The sequence below is a fragment of the Periplaneta americana genome, chromosome 12 (assembly GCF_040183065.1).
Source record: "Periplaneta americana isolate PAMFEO1 chromosome 12, P.americana_PAMFEO1_priV1, whole genome shotgun sequence".
NCBI classification, from domain to species: domain Eukaryota; kingdom Metazoa; phylum Arthropoda; class Insecta; order Blattodea; family Blattidae; genus Periplaneta; species Periplaneta americana.
The window spans coordinates 148,592,868-148,616,011 of record NC_091128.1 but is presented as its reverse complement, the minus strand read 5'-3'; the positions used below and the strand labels follow the sequence as shown (position 1 = coordinate 148,616,011).

Below are 23,144 nucleotides of genomic sequence, written 5' to 3'. Positions count from 1 at the left end.
TGGATGTCATTTGGAATACATTTTGCAGGAGAAGCAATTGAAAGTTTGAAATGCTTAGCGCTCAAAGCGATTTTCCGATCATTACTGGACAATGACTATCAGTGTTAATACCATATAACTCTCTATGTACATTCTATAATATGTCTTAAGCTATGCATTGACAGTCTTTGTTCATTTTCGATAAGAAAGTGACATCCATCATTCTTGCAGTGGATTCTTCATTTGTTACTGTTGCTTCAAAGTGAAGATAATCATTACATAAAAAAGTGTACTTCTTTTGGTTCAGTTCTTCTGAGAAATTACCAGTGTAACAGTAATAATAATAATAATAATAATAATAATAATAATAATAATAATAATGATACCATGCCATGCCATGGCGTCGTGGTCTAAGTCATTCTGTCTAGGTCTCGTGTTATGGAATGCGCACTGGTTCGAGTCCTCATGGAGGAAAACATTTTCGACCAGTATATGGGACCAGTGCCCACTCAGCATCGTAATGCACGCTCAAAGCGATTTTCCGATCATTACTGGACAATGACTATCAGTGTTAATACCATATAACTCTCTATGTACATTCTATAATATGTCTTAAGCTATGCATTGACAGTCTTTGTTCATTTTCGATAAGAAAGTGACATCCATCATTCTTGCAGTGGATTCTTCATTTGTTACTGTTGCTTCAAAGTGAAGATAATCATTACATAAAAAAGTGTACTTCTTTTGGTTCAGTTCTTCTGAGAAATTACCAGTGTAACAGTAATAATAATAATAATAATAATAATAATAATAATAATAATAATGATACCATGCCATGCCATGGCGTCGTGGTCTAAGTCATTCTGTCTAGGTCTCGTGTTATGGAATGCGCACTGGTTCGAGTCCTCATGGAGGAAAACATTTTCGACCAGTATATGGGACCAGTGCCCACTCAGCATCGTAATGCACTTATGGAGCTACGATAGGTAGTGAAATCTGGTTACGAAAGCCAGCTGTTACGCCAGGGGGACCATTGTGCTAACCACACGATACCTCCATTCTGGTTGGATGATCGTCCACCTCTGCTTTGGCATGTGGACGTGAGACCACAGCTGACTGGTTGGTCTCGGCCCTTAAAGAACTTTAGTGCCATGGATTATTGTTAATAATGATAGCAATAATAATAAATTATGTTAATAATAATAATAATAATAATAATAATAATAATAAAGTTACTGCAGTTGTAGGATGCGGGTGGCACTAGTGTTGGTGCTGCTGCTAGCAACACAGGCATGGTGCTCATCCCACTACCGCGAGGATCTGGAGGACAACGAGTTTGCAGAGTTTGAGGACTTTGAGGAGGATGAGGAAGAACCATTGCCCAAGGAGGACGACCCCCAGGCACAAGCTGCCAAAACCAGAAAGGTTGAGGAGCTGGACGAGGAGGAAGAAGAGGATGAGGACGAGGACGCCATTGTTGAGGTACGCACCACGATGATAACATTGTTATGGAGCTTGTATTACTGGATTGAAACCTTGGCTTATTAATCATTGGCCTTGATTTGCAGTAATTTTATATATGTCATACATCACATATCTGTACTAGGCCTATATGGGGGTATTCACTCTTGAAATAGCAGAAAATTTATTAAAAACAAAAAACACCATTTTATTTCATTCACGAAGTCGATTGGGAATCAAAGTACACTAGAACTTGGTTATAACGACATCCAAGGGACCTTGAAAATTATGTTGTTATAAACGAGTGTCGTAGTAACTGAGATTCATATTATCAGTCTAGTGAGGTGGAAAATGAAAAATAATAAACATAATTAGGCTTATTTTAGATTTATGTATTCGCTTTTAAGCATAACATGAACACAATAAAATATATGTACAATTATAAATACAGTATTCTGTATTAAAACAGTTTGTTCATTACTCACCAAACTTATTTACTGAGGAGTGAAGTAATCAGTCATTTTACTCTGTTGTCTCCTACTTGCCCAATATACACTTTCTAAATTAAATTCTATGTTCATTATTTCAGTTGCAATTTCACTGTTCCTTCTCCTAGCTTCATAGAAATGTCCACAATTCTAATGGCTTCTAAAGTGTCGCTCACTTCTTTTAGTGGCCATACTGCGTTAAAATGCGTGCACTTAGTGAAAACTTCCTGTCGAAACTGACCACATGCAGGTACCATTAATATCGCATGAATTCGGGCAGGTTACAATGGGATGGGGAATCTGCCTGCATTCCAGAGATCTATGATAGAAGGGAACAGTAAAGGATTTGCCAGATTTCAGCAAAATATGTCTTAAAATACTTTGGTTCTTAGAAAATTGTATTCCAAACTGAGGTTGAAAATGACGTTATATGCGAGGTAGATGCATATATGTTTGTCGTATTAAGCAAGGTAGAAAAGCATATGTCTTATAGGGAATTAGTTGGAACTACAGAATATTTGACGTTATAGGCGAGGTGTCGCACAAAACGAGGTCGCTATAACCAAGTTCTACTGTAGTAACCATTCAGTTCCAAAAATTAGTCCTCAAACATTAAAAAAGTTGTATCTCAACAAACAGAATAAATATCGTCTTTGTAACTGCTGTGGTTCACCAGGTATCTGTGAACTGCCCTGTTTCAGGATGACGAGAGTGAGTTCGACCACTTTCAAGATGAGGAGGAGTTCGAGGGGTTTGATAGTGAGCGAGTCAGCAGTGGAAGCAAACTAGATGACAAAGAGGCACCCAAGATCACCATCACCAAGGTATGTGACATAAACTGTCTAATCCTGAGGGACTCATTCTACGTATCCTATTTCTTTCTGACAGAAATACATACAGGAGTCGATAATTTCATGAATGAATGGCCATAAGATGATGCTGTACAGCAGCGGTCAGCATTTCATGTGCCAAGTGGCAGTTTATGTCATAGTTATGCAGGGACAGTTCCAGAGGGAGGTTCACTACTTCATCCCTCCACCCATACTCACTCCATGTAGGACAGGCAGAGTACATACACAAGTAGTTGCAACTGGTGATCAGAATGTCTGTTTCCAAACCACTAAACATAAACAGTCTTACTAATAAACCGTGTATAGTTTTTATACGAGACTTATGCAGAGTTGAGACAGAAAACGTTACTAATAAACCGTGAATAAGCTATGGACGTATAAACAGGCTGTAACTATACAATGGGAATTGCTTTGCAGTAGTTATATACACGAAACCCCTTGTTTAAGCGTTGTATATAGGGAAAAAATGGCCGCCCCTTTAACAGCTGTTCGTATCAACTGTCATTTTATGATGATGTTTACCTTGTAACCACAGAAGAACAAACCAAAGATCATAGAATTATTAGAATAATATTGCTGTAGCTTGTACTCTTTGACCAAAATGTAGTGTGGTAATCGATTAGAGCCAGTTGTACTATCGATATTTAATGCGCCACACTAGAGCGCTCTACCAGATCCAGTAGAGAACCTCAGATATTCTATTACCTTTCGTAACGAAGTAATGACGAAACTATGACGTAGCTGTGTAACAGTTATACTGTTATACACGACATATGTAGTGATTATTAGTAAGGAATTTACACACGACTTATAAACGAGCTACTCATTGTATAAGACAGTTAAACGTCTGTATATAGAGTTTTTATTAGTAAGACCGAAAGACTGCAGAAAAACGAATAGGCTATTTGTAGAAGAGTGGGAAGAGAAATTCTTTTGTTGTGCACAGGAAGAAAATGTAATACCATTTATTATGTTCTAACTACTTAAAGGATTTCTTATTACCGCTATAAAGAGGCATTATATAAAACTCCATTGTCGCAGTACTTTACCATAATATTAATGGGCCGTATTCATAGACATTTTGCAGCACACGCTACGAGCGTACTAATCTAGCCCCGGCTATCCACTGGTTACTAGTACAGAATTCATATCATATCCTATCGCTAACACTGGTTTATGAATACGAAGAACGCTGATCATCCACCAGAAGCCCGCGCTAAAAATGTCTATGAATACGGCCCAATATGATTAAGAAAAAAGCATTGCCGAGTATCATTTTTTGATATTATAAAATCTGCAAAGAAGCCTAAATAAGGGAAAATTTCTCAGATTTAAAAATTTTCCGAAAATTCACTGCAATTCAAAATATCCACTCCTTAAGTCATTTTGTGCTAGGTTTATTTTAATTATGTTGTTGTTGTTTTCTAATGACAGGCGTTTGACAATAAAGTCATTTGACCTCTTGCACTCCAATATTTTTCAAAGATATTGCCATGGTCAGCCACTGAAGCACAGATTTCTTGGTTTGAATTGTACAATGGGCAGTTAGGGGACTGATAGGTTTTATTTTAATGTTCGGCTTAACAAATATGAGTAATTTAAAAAAAAAAATGAAACATGTTAAATGTAAAAGCTTGCTCCCGATTGATGGACCAACATTTATTTGAGCAATTACAAATTGCAACTTATGATGGAGAACCAGATTTCACTTCATTATTTATAACATCGGGATAGGCTGATGAGTAATTTCAAATCTATCAGAAGGATGTGAAGATATATAGTTTGGTTAATTATTTCCAGACTGTACGGGCGAGGTTCAGTTCTCTCCTCCCCCAGCCTACTGCTTTCTATAGCTCGCACAAGAAACGATTACCGAAAACCAATGATGGCATTGCTGTCTGTTTTGACGTGTGTATGTAGGCACGCCGAGGGGGGAGAGGTGCAAGCCGATGGAAGTACTGTTTCTTCCACGAAGATGAACAAATGAGGACAACATTGTGGAAATAAAGAATGTAGCAAGAGAAAAATTCGAAGCTAATTAAACGTGCAACATATGTTTACGAATGAAATAATAATACAGTGCGATACAAAACACGCATTCACATGCAGTGGAACAAACTAAGTCGTAATGTAACTATCACAATGCAAGACTGATTCTATCGATGTCATTTCTCTTCCGACTCTACTTTCGAATATCATTCAAGTTATCTCGTGACCTTTCCTCTCGCCCACTCTTTCTTATCGCATTGTTTGATTCGCATGCCTTCCGTCGGTAATCCGTGGTTGCGAGACCTACCACTCCTCGTCTTGCAGGACTGGCTGCGTTTCATATGACGTCACTTGTGTTGACATTCTGCCGAAGCCTGCTGTACAATATATTTCAGAAATTTTATTTATTGGGTTATTTTACGACGCTGTATCAACATCTCAGGTTATTTAGCGTCTGAATGAAATGAAGGTGATAATGCCGGTGAAATGAGTCCGGGGTCCAGCACCGAAAGTTACCCAGCATTTGCTCGTATTGGGTTGAGGGAAAACCCCGGAAAAAACCTCAACCAGGTAACTTGCCCCGACCGGGATTCGAACCCGGGCCACCTGGTTTCGCGGCCAGACGCGCTGACCGTTACTCCAAAGGTGTGGACTATTTCAGAAATCATCATACAAACAATCTCATGTAAATACTTAAATTATTAACGACAAGTCATTCTGTACAAGTTGTTGTATGAATGACATTATCTTAAGTGAAATATGTTAATAATAATAATAATAATAATAATAATAATAATAATATAACTTGAAAATAAATAGTTTTGTCTACTTCAGTCTGAATAATAAATGCATTTACATTCTCGTTGAAATATGAAGAAAATGCTCTGATATTACAGGAATTAATTCTTTATTTCCATAGAAGTAGGGCCTGTTTGTTTACTTTGCTGTATTTGGTTTGCAGGTGCCACTCCACTTCCGCACCAACTGGGACAGCTTCTACCTGGAGATGCTGATGATTGCTGGTCTCGTTGTGTACGCCCTGAACTTCTTCACAGGCAAGAGCAAGAACAACAAGCTGGCCAATGCTTGGTTCATGACCCACAAGTCGCTGCTTGAGGAGAACTTCAGCCTTGTGGGTGAGATGATATGGATTTCTAATATTCTTCCCATCTCATAATCATTGTTTGCTAGAAGTACTTAGATTGTTACAGTAACTAAATTGTTGTTTATGGATATCTGTTATAAAAATTTGTCTGTGTGAGAGAAAATTTACTACATATGAATAGACTGTTATTGTGATGAAGTAGATGATCAGATAGAAGCCTTTACCAGTTTGTGCCAGCTGGAAAGCCAAGAACAAATATAAGTCCTTGATCTCCAGGGAAATAGGTGCAGGTGCAGGTGTTACATGCTGTCTCTTCTCACTATATAGATCTCTTGGATATGGAACAATAAGTTTTGATGGAGAAATCACTGCAATAAGTGAAAGTCTCAGGAATCTTCTCTGCCACACTAGTAAATTTAAAAATGCAGTTATATTGTCAGACTCCAAAGCAGCTATTCTATCAATAGTCTCTAGACACACACCTTCATCTCAAATAGTAGAAATAAATAAAATGCTCTCTCAACTAATACAACTCAATAAAAGAATTGTATTCCAATGGATACCATCCCATTGTGGAATCCTAGGAAACGAGAATGCGGATGCTTTAGCAAAGAAGGGCAGCACTGCTACTTACAGACCTGTTACTAAATCTACGTATTACTCTGTGAAAAGATTTATTAAATCTACATACTTAGACTTCAACAAACAAAAATTTGATAACACAATCTCAAGGGAAAAAATGGAACTCTCTGCATTATAATCCACAGTTGATTCCCGATTTACCACGCAAATCGTCTGTAGCTGCATTTAGATTGGCAACAGGCCATGACTGTTTGGCCAAGCATCTGCATAGAATTAGAATATATCAGTCCCCTAACTGTCCATTGTGCAACTCAAATCAAGAAATGGATTCAGAACATCTCAAAATCTGTGTGTCAGTGGCTAACCATGACAATATCTTTGAAAAATATTGGAGTGCGAGAGGTCAAATGACTTTATTGTCAAATGCCTGGCATTAGAAAACAACAACAACATAATTATAGGTAGGATCCCCTTCTAGGCTTGCCATATCTCTTCATGTCTTTGGTGGGACACTAAAAATGAATTATTAAGAGCATTTGTAACAATATGAAATATTACACATACTTTTCTGTTCAGGTATGTTCAGGTCCAGTTGTTGATCAAAATATAGAATCAAGTAACGAATAACCACACTTCAAATTAAACTGGTATTGTCTACTCCAGGCATCGCAAAATTGTGTTTCGTGAAACAGCGCCTGAACTCTGACATAAGTTCCACGTGACAACACCCCTTTCTGCATTTAACCCCTTTCTCTAGTGTTGTCTGTGCTGTCAGCAGTGGGTCGTTGTGTTATCCAGTACTATCTGAATAGTGATTTGGCATTCATAACCATTATTTCTGAACAACTGAACAAACTAAACTGCCAACTTCGAGGATGTGATCAGTACATAGTTGACATGTATGGTGCGGTGAAATCTTTTTCTATGATGATAAGTGTTTGTAAAGTGCTATTGAAAGAAAATGGAGTTTTATCATTTTTCTTGTCTGAAGTCACTTTCAAATGTTTTTGCTTCAAGAATAGATAAATACTGTGATATCCTGGAAACGTTACTTTCAGAATTTAGAGATAGAAGGTTTTGTGATTTTAAACAAATAGAAAATGATTTCGCTCTATTTGCAAATCCTTTTAACACACCCATTCTGAAGGTACAATTTGAGGTTGCTGATCTCCAGAATTGCCTTTGTGAAAAACAAGCATAAGGATTGTGTTGGTTTAAATGTATTTAAAAATATTGACTCCTCTAAGTATCCATGTCTTAGATCATTTTCTGCCACAATAGCATCTGTGTTGGTTCTATGTATATTTGTGAACATTTTTTTTTTTTCCAAATTAAAAATATTAAAATCAAAAAGTAGGACACGCTTAACAGATGTCAGCCTTGGCAGTGGCTAGTTATGAGGCAACCCCTAATTTTGAGATCTTACCAAATGGAAATATTGTAATCTATACTAATAATAAATCTGTAGCCGAAATTTTTCTGGTAATTTTCGATTTTCCAAAAATAATTGGCCGTAACATATATAATTTACCACCCTGAAACCGAAAATCGCTTTTTTGAAATTTTTGTCTGTCTGTCTGGATGTTTGTTACCTTTTCACACGATAATGGCTGAATGGATTTCGATGAAAATTGGAATATAAATTAAGTACGTTGTAACTTAGATTTTAGGTAATACGGCATTCAAAATACCTTATTTAAAAGGGGGGTTATAAGGGGGCCTGAATTAAATAAATCGAATCGAGAACAGGTAAGATTAAAATAGCTTCTTATGCACAGAAAACTTGATAGGCTATTCTGAATATTCGTGTCCTGTATTTCTTAAAATAATGTTTATGTACACACTAAATCTAAATGATGTCAATCTTCATTAAACTATGGTTGCATGTAATAAAAATTAAGAAAGATGTTAAAGGAATTGTCATTGCACCAAATGAGTGCTCTCTGGACCAAAATGATCGCAATTTAATTATTTAAATACAATTTAAATTAAGTAACATATTAAACGATTTATCCTTCTATCAAGCACGAATGTTCCCTGGATCAAATGTCCTATTTTAATTATGTAATTAATTTATATTTATTTCTAACGGATGCAGCGGAGCGCACGGGTACGGCTAGTAAAAAAATAAAAGAATGCAGATGAAAATTATATAATCCTAAAAAGATATTCATTCCTTCTTTCTCTTGTTATTTCTTTGTTATAAACACAGAAGGTAGTGACGATCCCAAACCGCCTCTGCTGTCTAGCTTACTGCGACCGATGCTCCTCACTCCCTGTCTTCATTTTGTGTGTAGCGACTGAACGGGTAGTATTTATATTGCATCATGAATTTGTTATGTTTTGCGTTGCCTGGTCTACTCCATGTCAAAAAAAAGCTTGAGTGTTTTATCATTAAAACTATGCTATGTTAAAATTCGTTATGTTTGTGGTGAACTTATTTGCAGGTGACGACGGCAAAATGGAAAACGAGAACCCAGGCCTGGTGAAGGACTCTGAGAACTTGTACACGTTGTGGTGCAGTGGCCGCACTTGCTGTGAAGGCATGCTGGTGGAGCTCAAGTTCCTCAAGCGCCAGGACCTGGTGGCTGTGCTGGCACAACTCATGCGGCCAGGCAGCGACCAGGTGCACATCAAGGTAGACATGAACCGTGAGGACATGGACAGCTTCGTGTTCTGCGTGGCCACAAAGAAGACAGCCCTACGCCTCGCAAAAGACATGGCCGACCTGGTAAGTGGGTGTGTAGGTGTAGCTGAGAGTAAGTGAGAGCAGTGCAACTGAATGAGAAATTTGAGTGGGTGAGTTTGGGCAGATGATTGGGAATTGGTGAACATTAGAAAGAGTATCTATTGTCGGATCATCGGAACTGTGCCCCCATAAGATATGCGAACTCAACCCTTATTCCTTCTCAGCCTCGGTAATTCATTTCTCTCCCTGCATTCCTATCTCTCTTTTTTCTATCTCTCTCCCTTTCTCTCTCCTCCACTACTCACAATTTTGAACCTTCTTGTGGGACAGTTTATTTACACTTGCAGGCCAGTGTTGTCAATTCAACATGAATACTGTAGCACGGAGTGGTGAAAAAAAAATATTATTAAGCAAGTAATGGCATTTTTCAATGAAGAGAACAAACAGGTCAATATATGTTTCCTATAAATCTGGCAACGAAAAGAGAAGCTGCGGTCATGGGTGAGGCTTATTTTATTTCAACTGATTACGTATTAAAATTACTTACTTAACTAATACTCATATAATACAACATTTTTATGTAATTTATAATTTATATAGGCAGGTCAGAGGGCCTGATAAAGAAAAGCAGGACAGAGGGAGTCTGTGCACGAGATGAAAAGCTAGAGTCACCAGGGAAGAACAGACCAAGGGAACCTTTAATTCTTGTAGATGATATGGACCGATGTATTTTAAGAAGAAAGATACAAGAATTTTATATCATGCAGAAAGGAGTTCCGATTTTGAAGAAATTATTGAAGGTTGCGAGAGAAGCAATAAATTTCCAAGGTGGGAGAGAAACGTTACGGATTAATAGAAGAGGAAGTAGCTAGATTTGTTATTAATTTGGGTGAAGACAGCAGCAGCAGCAGTAGTATTGACTCAGATTCAGATATGTCTGGGATATGTCTGTAATTTCAAGAGACATGACATTGTTTGACGGAAGTTTGGCAACATCCCTATTCGGAAAGGTTTGTGGCGTGCTGTTTGATGTGGTGGGAGGAAAGCTGGTGCAATGGAGTGAGTAAAGGCGTTAACTTTTCCAAAAACGACGATAGCGCTGAAGGTGCACAGATCCGATGGTCCGACATTATGTGTGTGGGTGTGCATGTGCGTGCGTGAGTAGGAATGTTGAACGTGAATGGTAGGCATGAGGAGTGAGTGAGTGAGTGAGAATTGTTGAATATAAGTGACCAGATATAGTAGAGGAGTAATGGTGGTTGTTGGGTGTAATGTGTTACAGTGTGTGATATTAGCTGCATGTGGCAGCACTAGTACAGTTAGTTTATGTATTTGCCGCTACCGGATGTATAGTCCAGGGCAGCTTACTTCATACCCTACGGGTGAAACCTAACCATTTTTCCCCCATTACTACATATGCTAGTGGATTGTGGTGATTTTCTAGTTTGCAGATTTAATTTTCTTTTGCCAACTTCGTTTCGAATTTCGATACTGACAAATACCACAAATGGTAGTGATTTTGTAACTAGTATGTTGGCAGCTGAGACAAATATCGATAATATTTGTCGGTACTGGAGTTCTATGAAATTGAAATTGTACTAGATTTCTGAACCTGTTACTGGAAGCTAGTGAAATTTGAACATACTAATAATTAATTAATATCAGTATTAATATTAATATATAATAGTTATTTTATTTCTTGCGTTGTGGTTATAATTCAAGACTATAGTCAGGTAAGTTTTCGGAGTTAGTACTAATAATTTCATGTGGTCAAACAAAATACATTTTTAGGTTAGATTTCGTGAGTCAGTTGTTTAGTCAAACCATTGAATTTCGTAATGACAGACAAAATACTTAACATGTTGATCCCTTTCTCGTATAGTTTGCCTACGAAAACATGTTATGAATTATTTAATTATTAGAATAACCTTCCAACATAAAGTACGGTAAGTAAATAAGTCATTTAGTACGAAGGATCGTGTGATATCTGGTAACAGTTGGCAACACTGACAAGACGGGAATATTTGCTGTTTGGGAACTGTTCTTATGTGACCCTCACTATAGCATTGTCACAAATACCTACAACCTTCTCGTTCATTCTGGAAGGTTGAGACAGGAAGTGACGCCAATTTAGATTGACAATGAAAGACGCAACGAACTATGGACATGGATGGGTCGACTGGATGTGACTCTTGACATCGTCTACTAAATTGTATGGTTATACAGCCCACTGCTTGTATATTTTGGCAATAAATCTTCTAAATTCAGGCGGCTGCGGCCCCCACATTGGTGTTAAGAGCAACAAGAGTTGTTGTTGTTTTCTAATGCCAGGTGTTTGACAATAAAGTCATTTGGCCTCTTGCACTCCAATATTTTTCAAAGATATTATCATGGCCAGCCACTGAAGCACAGATTTTGAGGTGTTCCGAATCCATTTCTTGGTTTGAGTTGCACAATGGGCAGTTAGGGGACTGATATATTCCAATTCTATGCAGGTGTTTAGCCAAACAATCATGGCCTGTTGACAATCTAAATGCAGCTACAGACGATTTTCGTGGTAAATCGGGAATTAACTGTGGATTTTGATGCAGAGAGTTCCATTTTTTCCCTTGAGATTGTGTTATCAAATTTTGTTTGTTGAAGTCTAAGTATGTAGATTTAATAAATCTTTTCACAGAGTAATACGTAGATTAGAGCAACAAGAGTAAATGTTATGTCCCAAGTTAATTTCTCGTCATGGTCTTGTAAGATTCTTTCTGATATCAGTGAAGAGTTGCAGATTGAATCACAATGAAGAATGTGCCGTGCTTTGCAGAGTGTGTACTGTCCCGAGCGCCGTTCAGTGGAGAAGTATGGACTGCCGTCTAACTTCACACTGCTGAGCGAAATCGTGGAGGTGTCAGCGTCACTCCTTGACTCGCGGGTCGTGGCTGTGCTGAACAAATATGCTGACTACGTCGATTACATCCACTTCTCGGACCAGTTCTCTGGGCCCAAGCAGCCTGAGTGAGTAAGGCATACAACTGTTTAAATAGATGTGCAGCTCTTTTACGTAAATCTCAATCTTACAAAAATTTGTTTGAAGTACAGTGAAGCTTGTCTTCAATAACCACCAGATGTTTTTTTTTCTAAAAATGATTATTTTTTAATAAGTTACGACACTATCATATGGGAAATGTGTGTTATTATTCGGTTGAGAAGCTTTTGTCATCTAGTCTGCTGTCAAAAAATCTGAAAGTTAGAATTTATAAAACAGTTATATTACCTGTTGTTCTACATGGTTGTGAAGCTTGGACTCTCACTTTGAGAGAGGAACAGAGATTAAGGGTGTTTGAGAATGAGGTTCTTAGGAAAATATTTGGGGCTAAGAGGGATGAAGTTACAAGAGAATGGAAAAAGTTATACAACGCAGAGCTGCACGCATTGTATTCTTCACCTGACATAATTAGGAACATTAAATCCAGACGCTTGAGATGGGCAGGGCATGTAGCACGTATGGGCGAATCCAGAAATGCATATAGAGTGTTAGTTGGGAGGCCGGAGGGAAAAAAGACCTTTAGGGAGGCCGAGACGTAGATGGGAAGATAATATTAAAATGGATTTGAGGGAGGTGAGATATGATGGTAGAGACTGGATTAATCTTGCTCAGGATAGGGATCGATGGCGGGCTTATGTGAGGGCGGCAATGAACCTCCGGGTTCCTTAACAGCCAATAAGTAAGTAAGTAACGACACTATCACGTATGCCATTATTTAGTATTAATGGGATCAGTAATAATGAAATATCGTTGCGCGGGGTGACTTTGTGCCAGGAGGGTGACTTTGTGCCACTCGCGAATTTCATAAAAAAACGTAAGGAAGTAGTCTTTAAAACCGTCACAAGGTTTTAAAGACTACTAATCGTAAGGAAGTAGACTTTAAAACCTTGTCATGGTCTTAAAGAATACTTACATATGATTTTCGCGAATGGCACAAAGTCACCCCTCGCGACGGTACATTAATTCCCCCATATTGATATGGATACATTCCGAAACCTACCCTGAATAACAGCAAACTCTATAAATATTCCATTGGTAGGTTGCTACTGCAACACATGTCAGGACAGGGAAAAAATAGGTAATCAGTGCTGTCAACACAAAAAGTAGAAATGTCCCTATGGCTCTAACGAATTTCTGCTACATAAGTACAAATATTGCTCAACCAAAACATAGCTTACACAGTGAAATTTGCTGTATTTGTTAGAGAAGATGAAACTTGAAGGTGTATGTTAGGATATTTTGCAACCATTCTTGACGTCGTCGTCATTGTTGATTATATTCATCTGCAGTACTTATTACACAATAAATTACATTTTAAAATTTGAAAAATTGATTAAACCACTTCAAATAAAAATAATGCAACTCAGTAACTGAAGAATGAATCTAATTTTCATCAGATGATGGTACAATTTCATTCTTTCACTTTTCTCAAACTGGTACATACTTCTGCCATTCTTATTATTTTTTTTAGTAGATTATTTTACGATGCTTTATTAACATCTTAGGTTATTTAGTGTCTGAATGAGTTCAAGGTGATAATGCCAGTGAAAAGAGTCCAAGGTCCAGCACTGATAGTTACCCACATTTGTTCATATTGGGTTGAGGAAAAACCCCGGAAAAAATTTCAACCAGGTAACTTGCCCCGACTGGGAATCGAACCCGGGCCACCTGGTTTCGCAGCCAGATGCGCTAACTGTTGTTTTCTAATGCCAGGCGTTTGACAATAAAGTCATTTGACCTCTTGCACTCCAGTATTTTTCAAAGATATTATCATGGTCAGCCATTAAAGCACAGATTTTGAGGTGTTCCGAATCCATTTCTTAGTTTGAGTTGCACAACGGGCAGTTAGGAGATACATACTGTTACTCCACAGATGTGGACCCATTCTTATTAATATGGTCAGCTAAGGTTTTAAGCTGTTTCTCTTTTTTGTTATATTGCCCATCATGAAAAACCTTTTCTACCTATAGGTATCCAACATAAGCAACAGTTTAGCTAACTGAGCATTTAAGAAAAAACGTAATTACTAATTAGGCTACTCAGTATTTTCGATTTTTTTTTACAGAAAGAATTATAAAAAAAAAGTGGTTGAAAAGTAAACAGTTGCTATGTTTTCAATGTTTTTGTCACGTCTTCCCACAAGGGTCCAAATTCCGCTACTGTTGGCAACACTGGGGGTAATGGTACTAATCGAAGCTGCCTATGCTTGTCCCAGCATGTGCTAGATTAAGTAAACGTATTATGAGTGATTGGTAAAATCCATTCAGAGAAGGTAGAGAAGTATGTGAGAGAACTCCCACTTCATAGCTTGTCATGCAGAGGGCGGGAGGAACTAAAGTCCCGTCGCTCTAATTTCCGGCAGCCAATCGCGTTGCAGGTTGGCTACATTTAAACGTGTGCATCTTGTGATTCGCTTATGAAGACGTTATTCATTTCTTAAGGCTCGATAAATACTTAATATAATCGCCCGCCATTTTGGCTCTTTCGTTGGCGTTTGCAGAAAGCACATGAAGACGTTATTTGCCGCTCAATTATTTGCTGAATTACAGTGCGTTTGATTTATTATCATAGGAGCTACGACATGATAATGTTTAACGATGTGGCAAATAGATTCCGCGTATAGTAGCTCGGCAACGAAAGAACAAAAATGGCGAACGATACTACCTACCTAGACTTTATAGAGCCTTCACTTCCTAAGACGTAAGCAAAGAGGAGGAGTCACGCCGGGAATAACAGCGTCGCTACAATACCAAAAGACAGAACAGAGTGGAAGCATTTTGTGAAATCGACATGCTCCACAATGTCCTTTGATTGATTGATTTATTGATTATTATTATTTTATTATTAGTATTGCACGCATTGTATACTTCACCTGACATAATTAGGAACATTAAATCCAGATGTTTGAGATGGGCAGGGCATGTAGCACGTATGGGCGAATCCAGAAATGCATATAGAGTGTTAGTTGGGAGACTGGAAGGAAAAAGACCTTTGGGGAGGCCGAGACGTAGATGGCAGGATAATATTAAAATGGATTTGAGGGAGGTGGGATATGATGATAGAGACTGGATTAATCTTGCACAGGATAGGGACCAATGGCGGGCTTATGTGAGGGCAGCAATGAACCTTCGGGTTCCTTAAAAGCCATTTGTAAGTAAGTAAGTATTAATATCAATCATCAACACTGTTTTTACTGGCATTACATTATGTTTACTTTTCACTGTCTGACATGTGCTGCGGTAGGTTTCAGAACCTGTCCACCACGGATATAAGGGGATTACTGTATATAAATGACAGTGAACTTTGTGAAACACGCTGCATACCTTAAACAAGAATAAAATTGGTACAAACAGAACTTCGTTATCCTTTGATTGCAGCGACTCGAGTCTGACAAAACTGCCCGACACAAAGAAGGTGTTGATGTTTGGCTTCAACATCCCAGTGAAGGGCCGGCCAGTGCATGAAGCTATGGAGCAGATGCGTCCTCTGCTGCAGCTGGTGTTCTACTGCATGGACAAAGTTAAGAGGTTCAGGCTTAGCAAGGAGGTAGGAGACGCAGTTTTAGATGTTTTGCTGGTCTTGGCGAGGTCTGCAAATGTGACTGTTGGTATCTCTGCTTGCAGGCCAAGAACAAGGCCGAGAAGAACAGACTGCGTGTAGAGGAGGCATTCCTCAAGACTACGCATGCTGCCCGGGCTGAGGCAGCAGCTGCCCGCCGCGAGGAGAAGAAGCGGCAGGAGAAAGAACGCATCCTCTTGGTGAGACTGATTTCTTACTACTAAGTGATCCATATTAAACTTACCAATCTTTTGTTGTATAACTGTGAATTGAAATGCAGAATTCCACTGCTGTGGAGTAACAGTTAACTAACATACCTGACTGTGAACTGGGTTCAAATCCTGGTTGAGGTTTTTACCAGGGTTTTCTCTCAACTCAATATGGGCAAATGCTGGGTAACTATCAGTGCTGGACCTCGGACTCATTTCACCAGAATTATCACCTTTACTTCATCATCATCATCGGCATTACGGCCCTTGTAGTTTAGCCTTAGCCTCCCTCAGAACATCCGACCAATCACTCCTGTCTAATGCTCGTGTTCTCCATCTTCTAATTCCAACTTTTGTTAAATCAGCCTGAACATCATCCAACCATCTCAATTTAGGTCGTCCGACTTTCCTTTTTCCTACTGGCAACGCATCTAGTAGAGCTTTGGGTGTGCGATTGCTCTCCATCCTGGCTACGTGTACCAGCTACTCTAACCTTCTGAGTTTTATGTCAACAACAGTGTTGATATCTTTATATAATTCATATAACTATACATCAAATTTGATGACACTCAATTTAAGCAAAAGTACCTACCAAATATTTTCACTCGGTAAAAAAGAAAGAGAATTCAATATCCAATACAATATCCAATACCTTCCTAGGACTTATGAATCCAAATATCTTGGAGTTATTTTCGATAGTAAGTTAACATGGAGTAACCATTTGAAATACATTTCTGAAAAAGCTCGTAAAAGATTCTCCCTTCTAAAAAGACTAGCAGGAAAAAAATGGGGATGCTCTAGGAATACTTTGAACACTACATACAAAATGTTTGTACAGCCAGTGCTGACATACTGCAGAGAAATTTTAATTACTTCACCTTTCATAAACGACATAGAATATGTTCAAAAGCAAGCTCTCAGACTTATTATTGGTGGAATCAAAACAACGCCAATAGATTCTATGAGATTCCTCACTAATATTAACAGCATCAAAATGACAATAGAAGAAAAAGCACTGATTCAATATGAAAAACTTATCAGATTACCATGTTGTTGTTTTCTAATACCAGGCGTTTGACAATAAAGTCATTTGACCTCTTGCACTCCAATATTTTTCAAAGATATTATCATGGTCAGCCACTGAAGCACAGATTTTGAGGTGTTCCGAATCCATTTCTTGGTTTGAGTTGCACAATGGGCAGTTAGGGGACTGATATATTCCAATTCTATGCAGGTGTTTAGCCAAACAATCAGGGCCTGTTGCCAATCTAAATGCAGCTACAGACGATTTTCGTGGTAAATCGGGAATTAACTGTGGATTATGATGCAGAGAGTTCCATTTTTTCCCTTGAGATTGTGTTATCAAATTTTGTTTGTTGAAGTCTAAGTATGTAGATTTAATAAATCTCTTCACAGAGTAATATGTAGATTTAGTAACAGGTCTGTAAGTAGCAGTGCTGCCCTTCTTAGCTAAAGCATCTGCATTCTCGTTTCCCAGGATTCCACAATGGGATGGTATCCTTTGGAATACAATTCTTTTATTGAGTGATATTAATTGAGAGAGCATTTTAGTTATTTCTGCTGTTTGAGGTGAAGGTGTGTGTTTAGAGACTATTGTTAGAATAGCTGCTTTGGAGTCTGACAATATAACTGCATTCTTAAATTTATTGATGTGAAATAGAAAATTCCTGAGACTTTCACTTATTGCAACGATTTCTCCATCAAAACTTGTTGTTCCATATCCAAAAGATCTATAAAGTGACAAGAGACAGCACGTAATACCTGCACCGGCACCTTGTTCTCTGGAGATCAAGGATCCGTAGGTGTATAAATGAAGCCAGTTTGTGGAGGGTACTAAGTGATCCATATTAAACTTACCAATCTTATGATGTATAACTGTGAATTGAAATGCAGAAGTCCACTGCTGTGGAGTAACAGTTAACATATCTGACTGTGAACTGGGTTCAAATTCTGGTTGAGTTTTTTACCGGGGTTTTCTCTCATCCCAATATAAGCAAATGCTGGGTAACTATCAGTGCTGGACCCTGGACTCATTTCACCAGAATTATCACCTTCACTTCATTCAGACACTAAATAACCTGAGATGTTGATACAGCGTCATAAAATAACATGCTTAAAAAAAAAACAAATTTTCAATGCCGAATTTCAACCAAACAAAAAACATTCGTGCTTTACCATTTAAAAAGTTACAAAATATTATAATGAAATTTATTGTAAATAATAATTGTAGGCCAATTATCATCATCATCGTCAAGGTTTAAGCCTCTAAAGGCTTGTTCCGGTCTCATGCATTAAACATTTGTTGGTCTGCGAATGGTTCTTTTGCCTGTTGGTCTGTAATCTAATAGTTTTGGAATGCGGTATTCTTCCGTTCTTTCCACATATTCCCTCCACTTAGTTCTATATTGGTGTATCTTCTCTGTTAGTTTAAAGATGCCTAATTCCTTTCTTATGTCATCATTTCTCCTGTTGTCTAACAAAGTGTAGCCAGCTATACGCCTTAGGAATCACATTTCGGCGGCCTCTATTTTTCTCTCTTCACTTTTTCTTAATGTCCAACATGCCGAGCCATATAGCAACATGGGCACTGCCATTACTTTATAAAATTTTAATTTAGTTTCTTTCCTAGTTTGTTTGAGGTTTCTTTTTATTGTTCCACATATATAGTTAAATTTATTAATCTTTTTTATTACATCATTTTTAACGTATGATACAGTAGGCCAATTAAATGATTATAATATGTGGTATGTAACACACATGTTGTTGTTGTTGTTGTTGTTGTCTAGTGCCTTGCATCTGGCAATGAACCATTAGCAGTCGTGTTTTCCAATACTTTTGAACTGTAGTTTCTTCTGATCTTAATGCTTCACAGGTCTTCAAGTGGTCTTCATTCATTTCTGCTGGATCGTTACACAGGACACATATGGGTGAAGCTGAGATATACCTATTCTGTAGAGATGACTTGCTAGACAGTCATGATTTGTCAATAGTCTGAAGGCTGTAACTGCTGTTTTCCTTGGTCTCTGGGGGATTATATCTGGGTTGGAAAGTAGTGTAATCCATTTTTGTCTTTAGCATTTGATTCTATTTCTTGTAGGTATGAATGAGAAAATTTTGTAGTGATCAAGCATTTTATTGAGGAATATGAGAAATTAAATTTAGACTTTTGTTTTATTGTTGTGCCTTTCTTTGCAAGTGTGTCTGCGGTTTCATTCCCCATGACTCCACAGTGTGCTGGAATCCATTGAAGATGGACAATCTTATTAACTTTTTGGAGTTGTGTTAACATTTTGTAGCATACTCTTATTTTTGTTGACTTCTTTGCAGCATTTGAACATATTCCCTGAATTGCAGCTTTAGAATCTGAAAGATTAGAACTACTTATTTTAACATTTCCTTCCCATTTTATGTAAACCCCCTTATTAGGAAAAACCCTATTTAAGGAAAAAAAAAGTAATCCCTCAGAGATTCGTTAAAAAGGAGTTATGTTCAATTACTTCATACCGTATTTTTGTTGCAGGAGGATGACCCTGACAAGCAAAGGAAGTGGGAGGATCGCGAAATGAAGCGCCAGATGAAGAAGAAAGCCCCAAAGATGAAACAGCTGAAAGTCAAAGCCTTGTAGTGCCCAGATTTCTATATTTAGATTTATGTTGCCAACTGTTGTGGGACAGACGCGCCCCAAGTTTATTTATTTATAGACACTATCATGGATTACATTTTACGAGCAGTTTAATTGGTTTCCTAAACATTTTATTTTGTGGATGGTGATATGAGAAAAGTTGTCTCCTTTCATACTACGTAATTGCGAGTGTGAGAGTTGTGTGTGTAGGGTGATCAACTTTCGATTACGAAAGTAAGGGAGATTTATTTACTACTAATTTAGCCCAGTTTTTTGGGCGTGGCGAAAGAAAATATTGATGAAATATGTAATTTAAAAAAAAAAAAAAAAAAAAGTAGCAATTTAACATTATATAATATAAATATTATATAGGTCAGTAAATGAAATATCGGTAATTTATAAATTTGCATGTTTCATAGTTTTCACCTATCATGTTTATCAGCAAATCCTGTAAAACATTGAATTCTTATATGTTGTTGTACTAATCGCAGTAACACTTTACAATTACAGCCATAATTAATTATTACCATTAGTTGTGTCTTAATTGGTTCTAAGCTTCTTTGATTTCTTTTATCCATTTGGTGTACATAATTAAGAACATTTTTTTCAATGTGGGCATTTAAGCATGGAGTACTTAGAACAAAGCCTATAGTTTTTCCAAGGTTTTGTACAACTCTTCATGAAGATTGTCTGCAGTTACAACATCAAAATCAAATATTTGTACATCATATAGTGTTCTGCCCAAGGGTGACCTTCCTTGCAAACCAGCTTTCTCCAATCTTTCCTATTTTCTGCCTTCCTCTTAGTCTCCGTATATGATCCATACATCCTAATGTCATCTATCATCTGATATCTTCTTCTGCCCCGAACTCTTCTTCCATTTACCATTCCTTCCAGTGCATCCTTCAGTAGGAGTTTCTTCTCAGTACAGTCACCTGCAAATGTCTGAAAGAAAGTTCACTGTCCATGTTTAGAATGACAATGAATGACATTTGCATCAGGTAAATAAATCTATTAAACCGTGGCGTGATAGCCCATGAAGGGCCAACACTGATCAGCTGACTGCTGACGTCACATCCACATGCCTCACCAGATGTGAACGATCATCAATCAGTACAGGGTTGTGTGGTCAGTACTACGAGTCCTCTCCTCAGCCACTTATAGCTAGTTTTCGAAATTGGATCCCAAAAATTCACGATGCTGGGTGGATACATGATAAAGAATACAACGTGTTCACAAAAGATTGATGGGGTTTCAAACCATTGTACTTTCTGTATTTTTTAATTTATAAATTAATGACAAGCTTCAATCAGAGGAATAACCGTCCAAGTTTGGTGTACATCACTCAAAGTCCCTCAATGTGCACATCTCTGGTCACCCGGCACACATCTAAGCGGTAGTCAGATTCCTGCTGTACCCTATTGAACATGTCTGGTGTAAAGATCTCCACAGAACGAGTGATCTGTCCCTGGAGATCCTGGAGGGAACGAGGCATTTGGGTATGTAAACTCCTCTCTTCCACATAACCCCACAAGAAGAAATCACACGGTGTTAGATCAGGGGACTGTTGTGGCCACTGGAGGAGATGGTTTTTCGCATGTGTAGCACATCCAATCAGCGCAGCACTGTGGAAGAACACGATTGAGGTGGAGTCTCACATCATGATGGAAATGTTGGAAAATGTAGTCATTATAATCACTATTCAATTATGGAAATAACTATTGCTGTAACATATCCCTGGTAGATGGTGATCAATATGAGCAAATGCTGGGTAACTTTCGGTGTTGGACCCCGGACTCATTTCACCGGCATTATCACCTCCATCTCATTCAGATGCTAAATAACCTAAGCTGTTGATAAAGCATCGTAAAATAACCTACTATTACTAGATGGTGATTTTTCTTGTGGGGATATGTGAAAGATAGCATTTCCAAACCTCAAATGCCTCGTCTTTGGGATCTCCAGGGACACATCACTTGTGCTGTGGAGACCATTACACCAGACATACTCTATTGGAAATGGCAGGAATTTGACTACCGCTTACAGTTAGATGTGAGCCGGATGACCAGAGGTGTGCACACTAAGGGACTTTCAGTGATGTAAACCAAACTTTCTTCTGATTAAAGCTTGTCATTAATTTATAAATTAAAATTCAGAAAATACATTTGTTTGAAACCCCTCCATTCCTTTGTGAACACTGTATATTTAATCATTTAGCTTTAACAAAATCAAAGAATGCTTTCAACGCTGTTCTTTTTTCTTTCTGTTTTTCTTTTTCATCACAAATGTATGCGTTCCATAGGTCACATTTGCATTGTCTGCTTGATACGACATTAGATTTTTTTATTATATCCAACTTGTTCACATGACGGGAATACTATCATATGGTTACATTAGCTGTCTTAATGAGCTTGTTTAATGAAGTTCAGAGCTTAATTTTAACCTCACTAAGACTCGAAATACCTCACAACTAGCGGGAACATCTCCTTGTTCTTGTGGTAGGAGGTATTTGCGGCAATGGAGAAAAAGTTGCTTGACTTCGAAGGATCTTTTAACATATCACTGAAGTCCTGCACACTTCTTAGTGCTAGAACATAATTTTTTCACAATGGTTTTTGCCTATGTTCGACCATAAGACATCTTGGCTATATTGAAGTAATGAAAAATATCCGTTGATAACCTATTCGTGTAGTTCATGCTTGTATAGCTGATTTTGTGTTTTATAGCGTGTAAAACCAATGTCAACTCATCTGCTAGTTTTGTTTGTGTTAACCGAAAAGGGGTCTAAATTTGAAAATGTTTTCACATTCCTCTGCGTCTGTTTATGCCCTTTCGTGCAGGAATGTTGTTTGCAATGGTTATTACCTCTATGAGAGATGCTGAACTCGAGTTTAAAAATTACACAGTAAGGGTTTGTGAATGTTGGATGGGATAGCTTTAACCACAAATTTTACACAGTTCTTCCATTTTTCTCAATTAATAGCTATTTACAATATGAGTATCGTAATGTTTCACATTACAATTGAGATTGGAAAGTTGTCGAACAAGGCTACAGACCAAGTTTGATAACTAGTCGAGTATTGAAATATGAAGTTACAATAAGTATATCATACAACGTTTTATTCACCTTGATAAAAAAAACTAAATAATTGTATTATTTTTTATTACTTTTAGACATGTCTTTTGTGAAGAGACGATTGTATTATTATTATTATTATTATTATTATTATTATTATTATTATTATTATTATTATTAGTTTCTTCCTGTAAGAGGCGATTCATTCATTTGTTTTTATTAGTTTTGAACAGATAGGTTTTTGTATACAACAGAAGAACAGCAGCACTAGGAGAAATAAACAAACATTGTTAAAATGAGTTCAAACGAGGATTCAGATATTGAAAATGCTCCAAATTCTGCAATTCAGTGTTTGTCATTGAAATCCCGTGTAAGATATTCAGTCTTCTGTAGCATCGTCAACTGCAGGAATTAATGTAACAAATTGTGAACATATTGTTGTTAATGTTTATAATAAATAAAATCAATTCCATTTTA

General features: G+C 37.6%; 1 protein-coding gene across 5 annotated transcripts in view; it reads left to right on the top strand.

Annotated features, from left to right (window-relative positions):
* LOC138710983 (PAT complex subunit CCDC47) overlaps nucleotides 1-23,144 on the top strand; it is a 38,502-nt gene extending 15,358 nt beyond the window's left edge. For 4 of the 5 annotated variants that reach the window (XM_069842240.1, XM_069842239.1, XM_069842238.1 and 1 more), the window contains exons 2-9: nucleotides 1,221-1,461; nucleotides 2,630-2,752; nucleotides 5,730-5,904; nucleotides 8,903-9,186; nucleotides 11,960-12,150; nucleotides 15,559-15,727; nucleotides 15,805-15,939; nucleotides 19,490-23,144. In XM_069842240.1, the coding sequence (XP_069698341.1) occupies nucleotides 1,228-1,461; nucleotides 2,630-2,752; nucleotides 5,730-5,904; nucleotides 8,903-9,186; nucleotides 11,960-12,150; nucleotides 15,559-15,727; nucleotides 15,805-15,939; nucleotides 19,490-19,594 (1,416 nt within the window). In that variant the 5' untranslated portion in view covers nucleotides 1,221-1,227 and the 3' untranslated portion in view covers nucleotides 19,595-23,144. Of the gene's footprint in view, nucleotides 1-1,211; nucleotides 1,462-2,629; nucleotides 2,753-5,729; nucleotides 5,905-8,902; nucleotides 9,187-11,959; nucleotides 12,151-15,558; nucleotides 15,728-15,804; nucleotides 15,940-19,489 lie in introns of all 5 variants that reach the window. The other variant, XM_069842237.1, reaches the window with a different exon arrangement.